The following is a 19,917-nucleotide window of genomic DNA, read 5'->3' as shown; positions in this document are numbered from 1 at the left end:
ATCCGCGGTATTATCTAGCGATAAAAGACTTCGCCGAATAACGACATTGGTCGCAGATAACGATTTGACTTCCTCAGCGATTTGACAAACGCGGAAAACAACAACTCGCGTTATCTCCTCGCAGTATATCTAGTCTGAAAGACGCACGAGATTACAGAGAATGTTGGGATTGTATTGTACCATTGTGTGTGCTCGATATTTTATTTACACTCTGTAACCGTGTGATGTCCTTTAACAATAGATATAGCTATCGTTCGCGTGAAATTATATATATGTATATATAGCGTGTTATGCTTATACATATACACATTCCAATTATCCCAAATACATATCAATAATAATTCTCGATTTGAATCGTGCAAATATAACGTTTTCTGTAACAGAGAACCGTTGAAGTAAAGTCTGTCGACAGACTTTTTCTATACTTTCTTAATTTGTTTTCATAAGCTTTCTTGAGAATAAATTAGAACAGTGAAATTCGTTGAACGAATAAATTTCAAAATAAATAAATAAAATAACATGGTTTTTACCTTCCTTCTCTCTTTTGTCCTCTTGTCTTTGTTTATACTTAATATACGAGCAATTTAAAATTTAAATCGATTGAAAAAATTGAAAGCTCTTGTGTGTGTGTGTGTGTGTGTGTGTAATTAATATTTATCATTATTTAAAATGAGTAGTTTTGAATATGAAATATTACAAAATAGTTGAAACGACTTTTGATATTTTAAAGAAATTCTAATTAAAAAAAGGCATAAGCACTATTACATAATGTTCTATTTTAAAAAATATTTAAAAAGAATCGCCTTACAATAATTAAATTTGTCGCGTTATCAATATGTTGTGTTATAGATGAAATGATATCTACTGATTAATTTCACTTTTTAAGAGAAATGTTTGTATATAAAAATAATTAATGCCAACCTATATAAAATTTAATTTTATATAATCTATTATGTTCATTAAGATAAATGTTGAAAGAAATATGTAATAAAATAATGAAAAACTGTATATTTTTATATACAAATTTTGTGAATTTAAAAAATTCTGATTATCTTAAATCGCGATTTGTAATGGAATTTCACTCATTACAGAAAACGACAAAAGATTTAAAAAGTATATCTTTTTATATATATCATGTCTAATCTATTCAGCGTTGATATAACATTATCAAAGTAATCTTCAATTGATTTCTTCAATTTTAAAATTATAAAATTATTACCGAGTTATACATAATTAACTTTCTCCTCACGGAAGATAGTCGTGATTTTTGCAATTTTACTATCACGCAATCTTATCTATTTTGTGTCGATTATTTGTTAGCCACAGATAAAAAGGAAAGAAGCAAAGTGTATAAGTATTAAATTCACAATTAAATGGGAGTCAACATAATTAGACGTTATTCTTTAGATGATTATACAAAGTCGCGTCAAAGTTCACGAGCGAGTACGACATAAATCGCACATCCGGTCCAATGTTTATCAGTTTTCCGATTCATCGATTCGGAAACATTGAGATTTACATAATACCTTATTGTCCCAGTGGATACGATACTAAAACTTCTTCAGAGTATATTTTACAAGAGAGATAATGAAAGATATCAGACGCTCGCACAATCGATAATTCGATACATAAATTCTATGCAACCATGTTTCTATTCCATGTAACAACCATGTAACAATTCTTTTGTTGTGAAATTTTACAATAGATGGTTGATGTTATTTGTATCAAATATTTATAGATAGTAATTAACTAAATATGTAAAGAAAATTTGAAAAAAATGTGAGATAGAATTTTAAATATTAATTTTAATAAGCATTATTGGACACACCGTGCTTATTTGAATAACAGCTTTAGACAAGCGTACATTATAATAACAAGCCTGAACTTTCTATTCTATATTACATGTTTTCGAGGCTACAGCTGCGAAAATTTGAAACCAAAATATTTACCAGTATTATATTTATTATATTCAAGAATAGCAGAAATTTCCACTATCTTGTAAGAAGAAGATTGAAATATTTGCTATTTATATTTGGTGTACAGTGTACAAATATCTTTATTATCTCGTTAGATTCTATATGAATTTCAAATGATAACAAAAACTGTTAGCATCATTTTCAATCTTTAGATTATGACATTTGTATAAAAATTACATACCTTGATTCATCTTGTTTAGCGCGACTCTAATTAATCACGTTGCAAACGGCAGGATGCCAAGGGTTTCTATTTGGATCTCGGTCAACGAGAAATTCGCCATTGATGATTCGCCGAATGCTTGATGTGCACACGATCTTCATGCAAGACTGAAAACAAAAAATTATTTAAAAAATTGCCGAAACAATTAATCAATTACTTAAATATATTTTCTATGAGATTTTTTTATGTTGAAGGAAAAATAAATGCAGATAGAAAAATAAAAATTAGATAATGCCTATAAATTTACATAGAAGTATTAAAAAATAACTTTGAAAATCGTGAACGTAAAGAAGATTAATTATAGTTTCATTGATATATCGATCTAGATAATCTATAGATACACGGTAAAAAATATTTTGTATTTCTGTTAAAATTATCTCGTGTAAAAACTTTTGTGTTAAATTTTTAACATACTCTTATGTTAATGTAACATATTGCCGTTGTGTTATTTTGACATTTACCTATGTGTTGAGTTAATATTCATTGTTTTTAAATGTTAAAACAACACAGTTAAATAAAAATGTATGAATTCTTGATGATATATTTTGTATGTTAAATTAACAATAAAGTTAAATTTAATTAAATGTAATTTTTACATTTTTTGAAGTAGTTGTTTAAAGGTCTTAATGAAATTAAAATGTTAAATTTACATTACCGGTCTGTTAAGAATTCTATATTTTAACATTACAAAAATGTTAACATAACATTTTTTAAATGTTTGTTGTAACTTATGAACAGATAACTTATGTTACTTTATATTTACATATTTGTCTTCTGTTAAATTGACATTAAAATTAGAGTGGATAAATTGGGACATGTGAAATGTGTTAACACAAATTTTTTTACTGTGTTATACATATTGCAAATTTTACACAGGAGGAAAAATCATTTTGTTTTTCCTTTATCTCATAAAATAACTAACAATAAGAACAATATATATTATATGAATCAGTATGTAGTATGTGTATCAGTTACATCTTTTGGCATCTTTTACATTCTGACAAGAGAAGATAAACATTTTAAAGAGTCGCAATAAATTTTTAAATACTGGACATCTCAACTTGATTTTTTTATGATAAAATACATTTGAGTGATAACAAATATCAAATTCATAATAAATAAAATTTTCAATAAAATTCCCTCTGTATTTCATATATTTGAAAAAATGTATAAAATGTGTACCATGAAACATCACAATATATCGAATGATGTAATCGAATATATTTGAGAGTTCTCGCGAGAAAAAATTAACTAGCTCTTGGCTACAGTTATGAGCAAAATTTGCTAGTATGCTCATAAACAAAAGGAATGGATACGTTGCTGCTGGTCCATTATCTGATTTCTGTGACGTAAAAGTACGTAAGACTTTCTCCTAAATCTAACAGACCGTACATATGGAAGATATAAGTTCTTCTCCTCGCTCGAATGATTTGCCTGCACGAAATGCTTGTGCTCGCGGAGCACTCCAGCGAGTCTATTTTCAGAAAGCTGCAAGAGAGAAAGAGAGTGAGAGTGAGAGAGGTAGAAAAACATAGGATTATTTTAGTTACAATTTTTCTCCTTCAATCCGCAGAACGCGGGTGGACGTCTACGTGAATATCACGACGATGACTGAGTATGCTACTTTTCGCCTATCGACAACGATCGCGTCTGTTCTCGAGCTAAATGCATGAAAAAGTGCATCAAAGTTAAAATTCATTTGAATCCAAGAAAAATTTTTTTTGTGACGGTGTTAGCGATTGCGAGACAGAAAACATCAACAAAATGTGAAAATACAAATTAATATATTTGGTAATAGTGAAACAATTATGCAAAAATCGAAAACATGAATTTTTCCTGAACGTAATATAATTTAAATAATATTTATAAATTCCTTCTCTTATGTAGTACCAACAGCTACAGTTCTCAATATAAATTTATGTATTTTCTCAAATGTGTAGAGAGTTTTATGTAACAAGTGTGCAGAGAGATCGTGATATCATCTCACAATTCTTTCTAAAATTATGTGTGCAAATTGCATTGTCCTTCTATTGCATAATTAATAAATAAAGCATCGGCAGATTTTCCTTATATATTGTATGCATTCGTTATTGCTAGGTGTTACAAAATAACAGCGTCAAAACTATCCTCTGCTTCGCATCTTCGTTTTTCTTCCATTTGCAACTCGTCTAAGGATCTCTTTTTAATCGATTGTCTCGTCTTCATAATTTCGTCATCATGGATTTGCGAAGAATGTCGAATTGGAATGTCCTGAGCGTGGAGGCTGCGTTGCAACTCAACGTCTTCGAAGGAGATGATCCCGAAAGGATAATAAGGCGTCCTAATACGGCAAGTGAACTTATTTTTACGATATTTTTAATGATATGTCTTAGTTTTTAATATGAACAGAAAGACAATAAAATTATTACATCTATAATAAATTTCTTATTATAATGTAAATATGTTAGAGTTATATATAATTTTAAATATGCTGTATACGAGTATCTCTTTCTATAAAAGTCCACCTATAGTCATTTGCCCAAATTCGTTTTAAAGATAAAAATTTTGAAAATAATTCGAAAATAAAATTATATTTGCGAGTTTTTCCATAAAAATACTCCAAATTGTAGATTTAAAAAATGAAGTATTAATGATTTTCAAAGTTATCAAATCCGAGTACGTAATATAATTACATCTTCGAATAGTGAAAAATCGATATCGACTAATAAATAAATTTTTCATTTATTTTGAGAGATGAATCTCATCCTCACGAATGTGCACATCACCATTCGGCGAATCCAATTTAGTTATATTCGAACGAGACAAATCTCGCGACGTCAATGTTGGTGCTTGCTCGCGCTTCTTTTCACATAACGAGTGTCACATCAATGCGTGGAACGTGTCAATAGGTTTTTCCATTCTGGCCTGTTGCCTGCCTGTCTGTCTGCCTATCTTTATTTATAACTAATTAAAGTAGACCCAGTTGCAAATGCTGACTCTTCTAAGGCGGTCAAACGGAGATCCGCTCGATAAATTGGGGCCAAAATTTTCGGTTCTCCAGCTCAAACTATCGTTACATTTTACCAGAAAATATAAACGTGAAAATTCGCGCGAGCAAAATTTTTTTATTTATAACAGTTCTGCATGTAATTTTCGTGTCATTTTTTGCTGATAAGTTGCTTGAGTTCTAACAATGACTACTTGGACGCAATTAGCCGTGGAGCACGTCAGCACGATACCCAAGGAAGAATTTAGCATAACACATCGAGGAAAATCGACGGTAAACTTGATCAATTATCATGCAATTACTATGTTTTAGAAAAATCCAATTATTGTTAAAGAAATTATAATTTTATTAAAATTGTAAAGAACAATAATCAATTTTTTATAATGCTCTTAAAAATTTGAATTTTTTTTATACTAGAACGATACACACACCTATGAAAAGGATTAATATGATCATTTCCTAAAATTAAAGATTGTGAAACATTTCTAATGTTTCTATGCATAAAAAATATATTTTATTGTTGAATTTTTATAATCATCTATTGCGTGTATTATATATCCGAATGTCAATTGTAATTTTAATTAATAAAATGACAATCTCTCTCTTAAATCAAGCTTTAGTTTTATTTTTTTAAATAAAATAATAAAATCATGGATATAAATCGATTTAATATTACAAACTTTAATATTACGAAACAATAATAATAATAAGACTATTAAGTCGGCTCCTTAATTTTAAAAACACGATCTACACTCCATTCCTCTCAGCCAATAGAGCCACACGCGATGTTATTGCGATACATAAGAAAGAAAGAAAATTTGGAAACTAAGGAATTTGTATCCTGTGGTTGGGATCTCAGAAATTTCCCTTGTTCCTTTCCCAACTTCCACTGTAAAGAAATAGGCGAGAAAAATATTGGTCCGAAAGTCGGTTCCCGATTCAACCGACTTTCGGACCAATATTTTTCTCGCCCATTTCTTTACAGTGGAAGTTGGGAAAGGAACAAGGGAAATTTCTGAGATCCCAACCACAGAATACAAATTCCTTAGTTTCCAAATTTTTGTGAGAGAGATTGTCATTTTATTAATTAATCCTGTGGTTGGGATCTCAGAAATTCGGCTGAATCGGGAACCGACTTTCGGACCAATATTTTTCTCGCCTATTTCTTTACAGTGGAAGTTGGGAGAGGAACAAGGGGAATTTCTGAGATCCCAACCACAGGATACAAATTCCTTAGTTTTCAAATTTTCTTTCTTTCTTATGTATCGCAATAACTTCGCGTGTGGCTGAGAGGAATGGAGTGTTTTTAATATTACGTGTTAATTCCGTACAATTTTTTAAAATTCCAATATCCATACATAAATGTTTCATAAAAACAGCGATTCTTATTTCGTTTAAAATAATCCATTAATCGTTTAAAAAAAATTAATATCTATTTTCCTGTGATCGTGAATGTAAATGTATTATACATTCCATTTATTTATTCTATAGCTTCATAGCTGATTTTTATATTCTTTCCGAAAAAGACCTTTGAATTTTAGATACTATTCAATATTTTTGTTATCTCTATTTTATAACTGAAAACATAAATAAATATATTTTATTCAGACAATCACCGAGAGATATTAATTTTATTATAACAGTTCAATATTCCAATTAAAAAATAATTTAGATTTTTTAAAATAATCACTTTCCTGGGTTATTAATTTTAACAATACTTTAAACTTTAAAACTCGAACTTTAATTATAACGATGTGTGATTATACATATGTGAAATTTGTTGTTAATGGCTCATTAAGTATATTACATTGAAATCATGCCAGTTATTACGCCCCGAAAGCCATTAGAAATTTATTTCGCGCATAATCTATATTCTGTAAATATCAACGAATAAAAAAAATGCATTTAATATTTACTTAATAAATCAAAATATTAATTTAATGTTTGGTTTATTTTGCCTTGTATTTTAGGAAAGTGTATAATAAACGTTTTTTGCAACTATATTATATATTTATATAAATATTATATTCAGATTATATATTTTTACTACAAAAACAGAAAAAACGTTTTCTCAAGAAATATACAAAATATATTCGCAAAAAATTCTTTATTACACTTGTCAGAATGCGAAGGTGTTATTAAGTTTATTATTATAATATATAACATAGTTTGCATTTTATAAAAAAAAAAACAAGAAATATTATATTTAATTCTCGTTCGTTCAAATTATTTTAATTGTAACAAAAGTATGTGTAAAGTAAAGAAAATTGTTTACAATTTTGAAAATATTTCTTAGCGTGATATTTACGTGTTAAAAGTGGATAAATAAATAACTTTATCGCGCATAAAACATGAAGAAACTTGGCATTCAATGCTGTATTATTTAACATATGTATATGCAGTAGACATTGTAATATACATACATTAAAACAGAATTTGATAAAAAATACCCATAAGAAATACGTATATAGAAATAATTATTTTTTCTATTGGCAATTAAAGAGTTACGATCTGAAAATTGCGTACAGTGATTGAATAAAATTAGATGTTTCAAATTCGGAGACTCTCTCTTTATCAGGAAATGAATTTCATTAAATATAAAATACTTGTCTCCCGGCGTTTTGCTGTAACCGGTGGGGTTTAAAATAAAGTACAAGCAAGCCTTCCAAGTTGTATATTTAGGGCGACGCGCAAGCGCGATCCGATTAAAACCGCTGAAGACTTGTAGTTTGAGCTTCCTCAAATTCCGCTTCGTGTCGATTCTAATAGACTGTGTGCAATTGCAAATAATAATTTATCTTGTTTCTACTAAATAAATAAATTTCTCATGCAAAAAAATATTTAAATGCGCAAATTAAAAATTCATATTTAACATTTAATTAGTGAAAATCATGTTAAAATAAATCGCGATATGGGATATAGTGATGCTTATAATTAAAATTAAAATAAAAATGCTCTCAAATTAAAAAGAGAAAGAACGGAAAATTAAATAGTATTTTTTATTAATAAAAAGAAAAAATATCAATTATATTAAATTTATAAATTGAAACGTAAAAATTAACAACAAAAATTAAAGTAAAATAAACGTTTTTATTTTAATCTAACGTCAAAAAAAGTAGCACCATGGATCTCGGTGGTGTGGATGTTTGGGGTCAGATTGCCCTGGAAACGTCTCAGATGTACGTTTCCGAGGGTGATGCCGCTAAAAGTCGTACTGTAAGTTACTGTCCATTTCTTTTGATATATATGATTTTTAATTTCTTTCTCGCCAAATGGTGCGATGTAACAAATTCTGTTTACATGTTGGATTTCATAAAATTCGGTGCGTGTGTGGATCATTATAGCAAAACATTTATAAATGGAAATATATAACGTTAACTTCTACTATATTTTTTCTACTGAATTAAATTCTATTAAACTTAATTTTTTCAATATGAATTTACGTAGGAATTTTTACAAAGAAAAAATTTGATGTTAAAAAAACTGATAAAGGTAACTTGATTTAGCAGAAAGGAGAAATTCAACGAATAATATATATTAAATTTAATATATTTTGATTATTGCGCCAACATTTAAATACATGTATGTATTATGCGTTAATAATGCACAAAGACAGCGACATGCGTAAAACCTTGTACGATTTAATCCGTGATGATATCCGATTATTTATTGTTTCGTAAATCATTCGATAATCAATCAACGATGTATTGTTGAGAGTTTCAAAAGCGTCACTCCATCAAAATGTATCTTATTGAAATATTTACGCGCTGATAATGATCTCTCTTTTTTTTCTACAGACAATAGAGAAGCTACCGGACAAAGTTCTTTTGAACGTTTTTAGTTATCTCTCCCATCGTGAAATATGTATGATTGCACGAATTTGTAAACGTTGGCGACAAATGGCGTATGACACGCGTCTTTGGAAGCACGTGTCCCTAAGACCAGAAATAAGCGGGCTTCACGTGAGCTCTCTGGAAAATTTGTTGCATTTAATCAGGTGACGTAAGTTCGTAATACCTAATTCTCGTGTTTTTCAAGTATCTTTTGGCTTTCATACATAAAATTCTTTAGAGATGAAAAAAGCCTAACGCGTGCACAAAATAGGCGCAATAATAGAAATAATTAAGTCCAGAAGAAATACCTATTTCGAGAGGTCATTAGTCTAATGTTACTTACTTTATCTAAAGAATTTAATACACAAATCAACATTAAAACTGGGAAAATATTTTATATGAAATTATTATGTTTGTGAAAAAACGTAAAAAGTAATAAAGTTTATTCTTAATTTTTTCATGTATATGGGAAATAGTGTAAAACAATAACAATTTAATATTTACAGCGTACGTTTTGGACCTTCATTGAGATATATTGAATTACCAATAGAATTGATCACCCATACAGTCTTACACGAATTAGCTAATAAGTGTCCAAATCTAACACATATGTTGTTGGATTTTTCAACTGCTATGCAACTGCACGATTTTTCGGAAATGCAAGCATTTCCTACAAAATTAAAATATATGTGTATTTGTCTATCAGAAGTCATCTTTCTTGAGGGTTTTATGCGCAAATGCTATAATTTTATAAATGGATTGGAGATTCTTCATTTAATTGGTTGGTGATTAAAAATAAAATTGTGTTTTATATTATCTCATGTATATAAATATCTTAATATTCTATGTATTAATACACATAATCATAATTTATAAAGATCTAGAAATTTACTGTATATTGAAACTACAAAAATTTTTTTTATTAAGAAATCTGTTATTCTTTAGGAACATATGAAAAAATGGAGGAAGAAGAAGAAGAAATTTATGAAGTAATTAATGTGCACAAACTCAAATCTGCGACGCCGAATTTAAGGGTAATCAATTTATACGGAATCAACTTTGTGGATGATTCACATATCGACGCCTTCTCTTCTAATTGTATCCAACTAGAATGTTTAGCTGTGAATTTTTGTGCCAAAGTGACTGGTTCGACTATGAAAACTCTCTTCCAAAGGAGCAGAAGACTGAAATGTCTTCTTATGCAAGGAACAAGTGAGATATTATTATTTCTCCATAATTACATTAACGTTAAAAATATATTTTTTGTCTTAATTTTCTTTAAAAAATTCCTTCTGTTTCATTAATTGTTTTGTTAACATAAGTCAAGAGATGAATAAAATCTTTCGTCACTCTTTAAAGAAATTAATTGTAATATATGCATTTCGATGTTATTAATCAATTTACATATATATTTCAATTAAATATATACACAATATTTTAGATCTCCAAAGTGAATATGTCATGCAAGTTGAGTGGGAAAAATCAAGTATTCAGGAACTCGACGTTACTGCTACCGATTTGTCAACGGAATGCTTAATTGATATGCTAACTAGGATTCCCGGCCTTCGCTTTTTGAGCGCTGGTCAACTGAACGGTTTCAATGACAGTGTACTGAAAGCATGGACCGAGGTTGGAAATCCGCGAAATTTAATAGCTCTGGATTTGGATAGTTCCGACAATTTAACCGACGATGCTTTGCATAAGTTCCTGTCGAAGCATGGTCATCAGCTGTACGGCCTTGCGCTGTCAGGCATGCCGCACATTACCGATCAGCTTTGGCAAAGTGTACTACCGATTCTTACCAATGCAAAGTGAGTATTTATAATTTCATTAATTTTGTATACGCATACTCTACGAAACGTTAAACGTGATTTAAATTCGTTTTATGTAAGTTATATAGTAAATTATATATTAATATTAAAAATAGCTGTAATCCTATGCTTTATTTGATTGAATTTCAAATATGCACTTGTCACTTGTTTCCTCTTTCGTCACGACAATGAAAATTTTCTTTCTTGTCCCTGTTATGTTAACATTTCGTAATTTATATTATTATTGGAATTTTAAAGATCCTGATACATATGTGTATATATGTTTCAGAATACTTGTGATGGGTACTCAAGAAAGACTAGGTGTCAACATTCACGTGGATCAGCTGATGGATGCAATTGCCAATAATTGTCTTAATTTAGAGCGTCTAGAATTGAGATGGGATCCGGAGAACTTGAGATTCTCCGACAAAAGTCAAAAAGCTATTGATGTCTTACGTGTAAAATGCATTAAGCTGAGATGCTTAAGTTTAAGGTAAGATCAAAAAGAAAGATTAATTAAATAAAGTACACAAAAGAAATATGCTTCTATTTCTAGCGATGGACGGTACTGTGAAGTTGTTAAAGCAAATTTCGAACGAGCTGACAGAATGACAGTCGTCAGAACAATTACTTGCTGCAGAGTATCGAATTATTATCTTTTGCAAAATTATAAGGATCTAATTTTTAATTGACACGCTTTGACTATAATTTCTTAGGTTCGAGTTTTATTAAGTTTCTCTCGACGAATTTAAACAAATAAGTGCCTAAATATAAAGTTCTTCGATTTTTTTGTCACAGTATTATATAACGTAGATAACACTAGGAGGATAAGAATAAGATAAAGAAGATAAAATTCATATTGTACGATAATATAATAGAATGATATGATAATTGTAATATAATATCGAAAGTATTAAATTTTTTTCTGTGCATTACGATATTTACTTTTAAACTGTTCGGAAACACATTCACATCTCTCAAAATATTTTTTTCTTCAGACATTAAAGCCAGATGCAGGCATGTCATCATAAAAGATATTATACACGTTCGTATTAAAATGCCCTTCGTATCCGAAATTTACACGGCCGCAAAATACGCACGAATGGTTAGCGAATTATCGATTATTGGTTAATTTATTCATGCTCGTGAGTAAACGATGACGACGACGACGACGACGCCGCACTGGCCACCACTGTCGGTCGATTCGGACTTTGTCGGCCACAACACGCGAACCTCAGCTACATTATGTGTCGTGCTATAGTCGGCTGAAAACCGCTGGTGGTTACTGTCGAGCCATGCCATTATTCGCATGATTCCGTCAAAGGGCTGTCGTCAATTCATCGTGCACCTTCATGTCGGACATTGAGGAGGATTCGGCCGAGAAGCGGCTGAAAATTGTGCTCGTGGGTGACTCCGGTGCCGGCAAAGTGAGTTTCAGTCTACCACGTTCTCGATCGAAAGCGCGCGCCAAGGGTGGTTGATCCCGTTTCGGTGCTCGCGAAAGATAGCTACATTTACATTAACGCGTGCTGCGTCTGGCTTTAAATTTGTTTGCCGATTGCCATGGTGAAAACGAAGAACCTTTCAACAGGTGACAGTTGTGAGCTTCGTTATTGTTGAAGAGTGCTTTGATAAATATTCTTTTTCGATTAGTGCATAAATAGAAAGATTGATACGAGCCTTTAATTTTTGCAAATATTTATTGAAATATTTGTATGGAATTTTTTGTAATGAAAAGACAATTAATGATGTTACTTTACTGCTTTAATTATTTCGTAATGCTTTTCTTCACACAATATAAATATGATTGCGTTGTGCGCTATAGATTAACGTAATGAATGTAATACGCGAACTTGGATCGATGAAGCCTCTGACCGCGCGGGGCTTCTATATAATATGAAAACTTTTGCAAACATGCAACATTTGCAGTATATGCCTATTGTTCTAGTTGCCAATGATACATAACAATACGGCCAATCGGCAAACACAAATTTTCGAATCGATGGTTTTTGAATTAATGAACCTAACTAGATAGGCCAAGCATGAATTTATTAACCTTTCAAACTATTATTCTTTTATATCGTTTCCTTAAATGACAAATGTCACAAGTCACAAAGGAAAAAAAGATCGATATTTTATCGTAATATATTTGACATAATTAACCGAGATAAATTTACGGAAAAATCTATTTAAAAAATAACAAAATAAAGTATATAAGCAAAATAATGTATATAAGTGTGAATTTAATCAAATATTAAATAAGTAGAAGTTTATTGGACAAACAATATTTTATTTAATCTTTAATTAATCTTATTTTTGCTGTAGTTTCAATATTTGTCTTTCTTCGAGTTACAATCAGTGTACAAGTATAATTACCAGTTTTATTGATTGTCAGTCCTAGCGTGATACTTGTTATTTTATTTTATCACCATGTCTGTCATTCTTGATAATTGAAATTCAAGGATCCTTCTTTAGACCAGCATCGTTCAGAAATTTTGCAACAACGATTTCACCAGACAATACGTACCTACCGCGGGCATCGATTTCTTTCTCAAAAACCTGACCATCGGTTCTTACAAGAACGTCAATCTACATCTATGGGACGTCGGTGGACTAGCCCTGCACGGCAATATGTTGGACAAATACGTTTTCGGAGCACACGTAAAGTCAATCTTTTTTGTCATTATAATCATAAAACTTTATAAAAAAATTATCTTACATTTGTATTATATATTTATATAAGTCGGTGCAATTTTCTTTATTATATTTGTTTATCTTTTCTACAAATCAGATCATTCTTCTGGTGTACGATGTCACAAATAGCTCGAGTTTTGATATTTTGGAAGAGTGGCTCAGTCAAATCAAGAACTTCATTGACACTTACGACGAACCACCTCTAATAGCAGTAGTGGGTAATAAATGCGATATGGAGCATCAAAGAACAGTTAAAAGAGATAAGTCGCATCGATTTGCTGCGGAAAACGGATTTCCATATCACGATATGTCCGCGAGAACCGGAGAATCGGTAATTTTCCTCTCTTAATAATGTCATTAAAGAAGAACAACGCAGTAAATAAATCTTTCACATTTAAATTATAAAACCTTTAAAAAATATGTATTATTTTTAGGTATCTTTATGCATAGCAAATTTGGCAGCGCAAATTTTGGGTGTCCGATTGACAAGAACGGATCAAGATTTTCATAAACCTATAATTATTGCTGAAATTGGAGATACAGTAGACGTGAATGCAATAAACAAAGTGGTAAAAAGAATTCCCAATAGAAAACATCATCCAATTGCATTCAATCCACGTTTTCCTGTCTCGAAATCCGCGGTATGTGCATTGCAATGATGATTATTATAGATTTTTAGAATATCCTTTCTCTAGCTGAATAAAATACATATCACGGAAAAATGAGCTACCATAGCTAAATTTTAGTTGTTTCTATATTATACATAAAATTTAGTTATTATGTCTAAATTTTAGTTATGATAGCTAATATTTTTTAATTATAAAATTCTCTGTTCAACTAAAAATAGTTATCGTAGCTAAAATTTAGCTATGATGGTTAATTTCTTTCCGTGTATGAATTTCATTTGATATAAGAATCAACAAAATTGTATATACTATAATATGTGTTGTAGCTATAATAGATAACTATATTTATATACTATAGAACACTATATTTCATAATGTGATGTCTCAGACAATATTTGCAAAATTTAACATTATATATAACATAATACATAAATTCCATCTATTTAAGTATGCAATCGTAATAGAAAATAGTATACATAATATCAAACATGTATTGTATTTTTTACGATTGTCGTACTTGTGTGAAATGTATCAAATGATACATTTGTCTATCGCACTTTTTATTTATTTATTATGTATAATTAATATATAATGATGAAAAAATAAAAGTTATATTTATGTAATACGGGACCAATAAATATAACATATACTTAAAGAATTATTATCGTAGATTTAAAAACAGATTTATTAATCATATTTTCTGTCGTTAATTATGCTAATAGTTACACGCGTAATATAATTATATTTTATATAACAACATTAAAAATACTTTCACACATTGATAATAATTATTGCAAAATAATAATAAAGCGCATAATATAATACAAAGACGTATAGGTATATATATTAAAAATTTGCAGAAGAATCTCTAAAATTACTAGGAAGATTTAAATATATTGGCCATAAGGTGCGTTCATCGAAAAGTTGTAAGGAAAAGCACAATTGAAGACTCGATATAAAAAAGATAGAAATAAAAATTTTAGATAAAGTTACTTTATTAAGTAATATTTGAAAAAAATATCGAAGCCTTCAAAATACATTCCATGTTCCTTTTATATTTTAGAAATGTTATACAAGATATTTAATTTTTTTAATAGAATATTATACATACTTCTAATACGTATTTTTTAATTGAGACTCTTCTTCTTTATCTCTTTTATATAAAAAGTCTTTAATTTAAACTAAATATTTTATCCTTCAAAAATTTATATATCCGATTACAGATATATAACATCACAATACTTGTTTATGGCACGATTCTCTGCTTATAATAAAATTGCAGATACTGCGCTATAATCAATGTATTAATTTAATATATTTTATTATTTACTTTATTGCCAATATCTTTTCGAAGAACGTACCAATAAAACCTGACATTATAAATACTTTATAGCAGCCTTATGCTTATAAGTAGAAGACATAAAACAAAGGAAGATTAATCTGTGCGTATATGATTAAAAGGGGAGTAGTTTATATGTGTTACGTATAATAACAATATCAATTCAAAATCTCTTAAAATACAATAATAATTTGAAATACAATTTTTCTCTAAATAGATAATATTTCTCTAAATAACACTTTTAATAAATTGTCAATAAATTAGAATTTTATAATTCTAATATTGCAAAAAATTATTGTTTAAAACATATTTATCAATATGACTATCTACCTCTCTTTTTATCTACACCGCCTATCTTAAATTGTTCAAATCAGTTTTGCATTTCAAACTTTTAGAGTCAAAGAGAAAGAATATATATATATATATATATATATATACATAATTTCAAAGCATTTCAAAATTATAAAATTGATGGTGTAATCTACATTAGAATATTTGTTAGTTCATTAAATAATGAAAATGATAAAATTGATGGTGTGATCTACATTAGAATATTTATTTCTAGTAAATAATGAAATAATTTTTATCAAAATAAGTAAAATCTATTAATTTACGGACGGTGCATTTAATATGATTTGATTTCTCCTTTATATCAAATTACGTTATCACATACTCTATACAACGATTGTTCAAGTTGTAAAATTACAAGTTTGAAACTTTTATATTTCACTGATTATCCACGCCATTTTTAAAAATTAATTGCTAAAAAATTTTTCGTTTGTTCTTTTCTCTTATTGTTTTAATAAAATTCTCAGTCTCTTACCATATATCACAAAGAACATGATGAATATCTTTACCTACTTTATTCAAAGAAAAAATTATGTTTTTCACTATAAGTCAGATTTTGTGAGAGGTCTTCTTGGCCATGTATTTTTTTCTAAAAGTTTTTCCTTAGCTTCCCACAATTGATTAAGTTTTTCGTTTAAAGGTGCAGTGTATGTGTCTAGCCATTCTTGTATTGTATAATTATCATAAATATCTTCCATGGCTGAACGCATTTCTTTCTCAATATACATTATTTCCATTTTATGTCGATCCAAATCAGTGACTGCACGTTCGACATAACTAGGGCTTGCAAAAGAATACTTGATATTGTACGGTTTTAACCAACCCTTATAGGTGTTGTCCTGTTCCATTTTCATTACTTCTTGCGTCAAAGAGTAAAGACGTAAAATAGCTGCATATACTGACATTCCATGGAAACTGCACTTGGTCCAACCATACTGTGGTTCTGGTATGCTCAATGAAATCACACCATCGCATTGTAAAATTTCAGCTATATGAGCAGGTACTTCTACAGGGAAGCCATTTAAATCTGATGCTTGTAGTACAGCTAAATTAATAGCGAGAGATGGTAATCCCACTGGTAATAATTCACAAGGAACACTGAAGTGATCGTATCTCTGCCATCCAGTTAACATGATACCTTTAAATGTAATTTGATTTGAGTATCGATGAACGATTTCTAACCAACCTTGATGGTTCTCCATGTGATATGAAATGTCTGTGTAATATCTATCTGGTGAAGTAGCTCCTTTGAATGCAGTTGCAACCCAGACTTGCTTCCATACCGCAGCATAACTTTCCCACAGTTGATCAGTTAACGTCGTACCAGGATCGGTAGTATATTTCCAAATAACTGGTTCTATTGTCAAGTGCAAGCCTCTGTCAATAATTTCTTGTGGCGATATATCACGAAATTCATCATCCCACATAAGTACAGTTAATGCTGGATATTTTTCCTTAATATATTTGACTACTGTGGAGACATGATCCAGGAATAGCTGTCGTTTGCCCCATTGTTTTTTGGACATAACATCTAAACATCTTGAGCATTCTCCTATTTGATAAACTTCATCCGCACCTATGTGTAGATATTTTGATGCTGGATGTGCAGATACAACTTGGTTTATCATTTCATATAACAATGGAAGTGTTTTATTGTACGTAGGACACAATACTTGTGGATAATGTGGAACTTCCCTAAAATCTTTATACTTATCCAATTTCAAAACAAATTCCATGTGACCAAAGGTTTGTATCAATGGTATAACAATCAGCTGATTATTCTTTGCTATATGTTGAATTTGTACAATATCTTTCCTGGAATAAGAATTGCCAGCACAAATGTCCTTGATACTATCTGCGAAAGGGAACATGTCCTCATACTCTATAAGTATACCAGTGGCTCCTAGCTTCCGCAGCAAAGGAAATAGATAGTTATAATAACTCATCTTCGGTGGAGCACCTTTCAGGTCTAGATGAACAATCTTGTGGCCCTTGAACAGCGGAATACCATCTGCAAATGATTTATCATAAATTAATACATTAACAGTTTTCCTATATCATTCCACATTTAATATCATTTATATATGCTGCCTACCGGCAGGGTTGTCCGTGAGTTCACCTGGAGAATACATATCTTCTGTTCTCAGTCGAGTGCCGACCTTGCCTGACGATATCTCATCAATCTCGTTGCTCAGTATGTGGTATATGACAATCAGCAAAATAAAGCTGATGGTCACGATGACCATCAACGAGGCTCTACCTCGTAGACGCGTCATGACGTCGGGAGAATCCTATTGTTTCCGAGAAAATCGAATGTCGTCAGCGGATTTTTTATCGCACTGGCTGGTCCATCGCGATCTCCAGACCAAGCGGAGCGGAGCACACAAGCGCGATCACTTCGCGTTTCTCGTCGAGTTGTTATAAAACACTCGCATTCCCGCTTCGTGAACAGAATCAGTTCTTTACGTCACAAAATTCGCGGATTACGCATAGACGCGGTTTCGCGTAAAAGACCCGGGATAGGTTGCGAGATCAAAAGTCTCTCGAGCAAACCTTTAATGAGGGCAATTACTGTGAATTACGCTCGTGGACAGATGAGAGAAAGCGACTCTTGTGTTGGTCGGGTTTCAATCAGACAGGCGCAGTACAAACCACGCGCACGAGACAAGATGACGTTTTTCTCGGTGCATGCGGATGCGGATTCGCTCTGATCCGTGAGATGCACAGTATAGCGTAGCTACTACGATAATTATTGATTCTTACATTTTACGCTACGTCGAGCGATAACATAGTTTATAATTCGAATTTTCAATTAGATGAATATATAGAGAGTAAAATTGCAGTCTCATTGCATATATAAGTATTTTAATATGCAAACGATATAGTAATAGTATATTCTTAATAAATAAATGAAAAATATGAATAAATGATCTTTATGCAGATTACAATAAAAAATGTCTATATATACATATATATATGATAGTAATAATGTTCAATTAAATAGTCTTTAATCTCTTGCACTCGTCTTTTTTATTGTTTTATATACTTAGTCTTTTACTTCTTCGTCTACCGTTTTTATCTGATTTTTCAAAGAACGGATAAAAATATTCTTTGTAAGAAATAATATAAATTAATAGAAATGAAAGAGATACTTATTTCTTATTATATTCTTATTTAGGCTTTAAATAGTTGATGAACTTATAACCTATATATATATATATATTAATTTTAATATAATTGATATATCTGCATTTTGATATAAAATGTTAAAAATAAAATGTTATCAGCAATATATTCTGTAACCTTGTTTATTGTCGCAAACCTTTCAGATGGTGGATCGAATGCAGTTGTCTTCATCTTTTATTTACACACTTTCTGTAAAAAGAGAAACAAGTTGAGATATAATTAGAAAGAGAGAAGAAACAAGAGAAGTTTATTTGTAAATTGAAAAATACGCACATTTATCATGCGATCATGATTAGAATACCAATAGCTTCGATGATTTACTAATTCGGTTAAACGCGGTTGAACTATATCGAAATAAGGCTATATGCACTCACGTCCGAGCGGTAATAAAATACCGGAAATTAACGCACAATCGTTGGTAATTCAAACCAGTCTTGTCGCGTGTCGTTATCGCGTTGCATTTCCGTCGCGAATATCAATCAAATACAAATGCGCGCACAAACGTACGAAGTACGAAAATGCGAGACGATCACACAAAAAGTGGCGGCAGGCAGTCTTGCAGCGCAACTTCATGCGCATGCGTCAGAGCGCGTCATCAGTCACGTGACTCATGTGACTAACTTTGACAGATCCGTACCTAGATGCAACATGGAGGGCTTCTTGGCGCCCTACAAATTTATAATTTTTATATGCTATTAGTATGTCAAATATATTAAATGCGACATTTTAAGCATTATTAATGTTATGTTAGAGAATATTGTTAAATAAGGAGTTGAATTTTAGACGTGTATTTCACTTTATTGTATTAATTAATTTTCATTTCACAACTAAGTACGGGAGTGATTATGAAGAACTACACTACTGAAATTTGGTTCACTTGCTTACTTCGCATCATGGG

At 30.4% G+C, this 19,917-nt stretch overlaps 3 protein-coding genes and 1 long non-coding RNA gene across 10 annotated transcripts; 2 read left to right on the top strand and 2 right to left on the bottom strand.

The window, feature by feature from the left end:
• Positions 1-1,125: 1,125 nt before the first annotated feature.
• LOC114929109 (uncharacterized) lies at positions 1,126-19,639 on the bottom strand. 2 transcript variants are annotated; one of them, XR_003819200.2, is made up of 4 exons: positions 19,293-19,639; positions 19,137-19,208; positions 2,158-2,303; positions 1,126-1,920 (listed from the first exon to the last, which is right to left on the bottom strand). It is a non-coding gene; the product is annotated as an uncharacterized LOC114929109 (long non-coding RNA). The 2 variants fall into 2 exon arrangements; XR_003819199.2 differs by having other exon boundaries at positions 1,126-2,303; positions 19,293-19,637.
• Positions 3,765-11,758, top strand: FipoQ (F-box/LRR-repeat protein FipoQ). 5 transcript variants are annotated; one of them, XM_029300513.2, is made up of 8 exons: positions 3,765-3,811; positions 4,294-4,524; positions 8,980-9,179; positions 9,522-9,796; positions 9,961-10,227; positions 10,457-10,826; positions 11,116-11,319; positions 11,383-11,758. In XM_029300513.2, the coding sequence occupies exons 2-8, from the start codon at positions 4,414-4,416 to the stop codon at positions 11,516-11,518; spliced, it is 1,563 nt and encodes a 520-aa protein (XP_029156346.1). In that variant the 5' UTR covers positions 3,765-3,811; positions 4,294-4,413; the 3' UTR covers positions 11,519-11,758. The 5 variants fall into 5 exon arrangements, with proteins under 5 accessions (XP_029156346.1, XP_029156345.1, XP_029156347.1 ...); XM_029300512.2 differs by having other exon boundaries at positions 3,773-3,987; XM_029300514.2 differs by having other exon boundaries at positions 3,789-3,811; positions 4,428-4,524.
• LOC114929108 (ras-related protein Rab-28) lies at positions 11,839-14,591 on the top strand. The gene is made up of 4 exons (XM_029300518.2): positions 11,839-12,253; positions 13,302-13,487; positions 13,618-13,851; positions 13,955-14,591. The coding sequence occupies exons 1-4, from the start codon at positions 12,179-12,181 to the stop codon at positions 14,177-14,179; spliced, it is 720 nt and encodes a 239-aa protein (XP_029156351.1). The 5' UTR covers positions 11,839-12,178; the 3' UTR covers positions 14,180-14,591.
• LOC114929106 (hexosaminidase D) lies at positions 15,616-18,543 on the bottom strand. 2 transcript variants are annotated; one of them, XM_029300511.2, is made up of 2 exons: positions 17,953-18,543; positions 15,616-17,844 (listed from the first exon to the last, which is right to left on the bottom strand). In XM_029300511.2, exons 1-2 carry the CDS (start codon positions 18,107-18,109, stop codon positions 16,376-16,378), a joined length of 1,626 nt encoding a protein of 541 aa, XP_029156344.2. In that variant the 5' UTR covers positions 18,110-18,543; the 3' UTR covers positions 15,616-16,375. The 2 variants fall into 2 exon arrangements, with proteins under 2 accessions (XP_029156344.2, XP_029156343.2); XM_029300510.2 differs by having other exon boundaries at positions 17,929-18,541.
• Positions 19,640-19,917: the final 278 nt, after the last annotated feature.

The sequence above is a fragment of the Nylanderia fulva genome, unplaced genomic scaffold (genome assembly GCF_048542155.1).
Source record: "Nylanderia fulva isolate GAGA-0341 unplaced genomic scaffold, ASM4854215v1 Scaffold14, whole genome shotgun sequence".
NCBI classification, from domain to species: Eukaryota; Metazoa; Arthropoda; class Insecta; order Hymenoptera; family Formicidae; genus Nylanderia; species Nylanderia fulva.
Note: the sequence above shows the minus strand (reverse complement) of the source record. Positions and strands in the feature narration are given on the sequence as shown.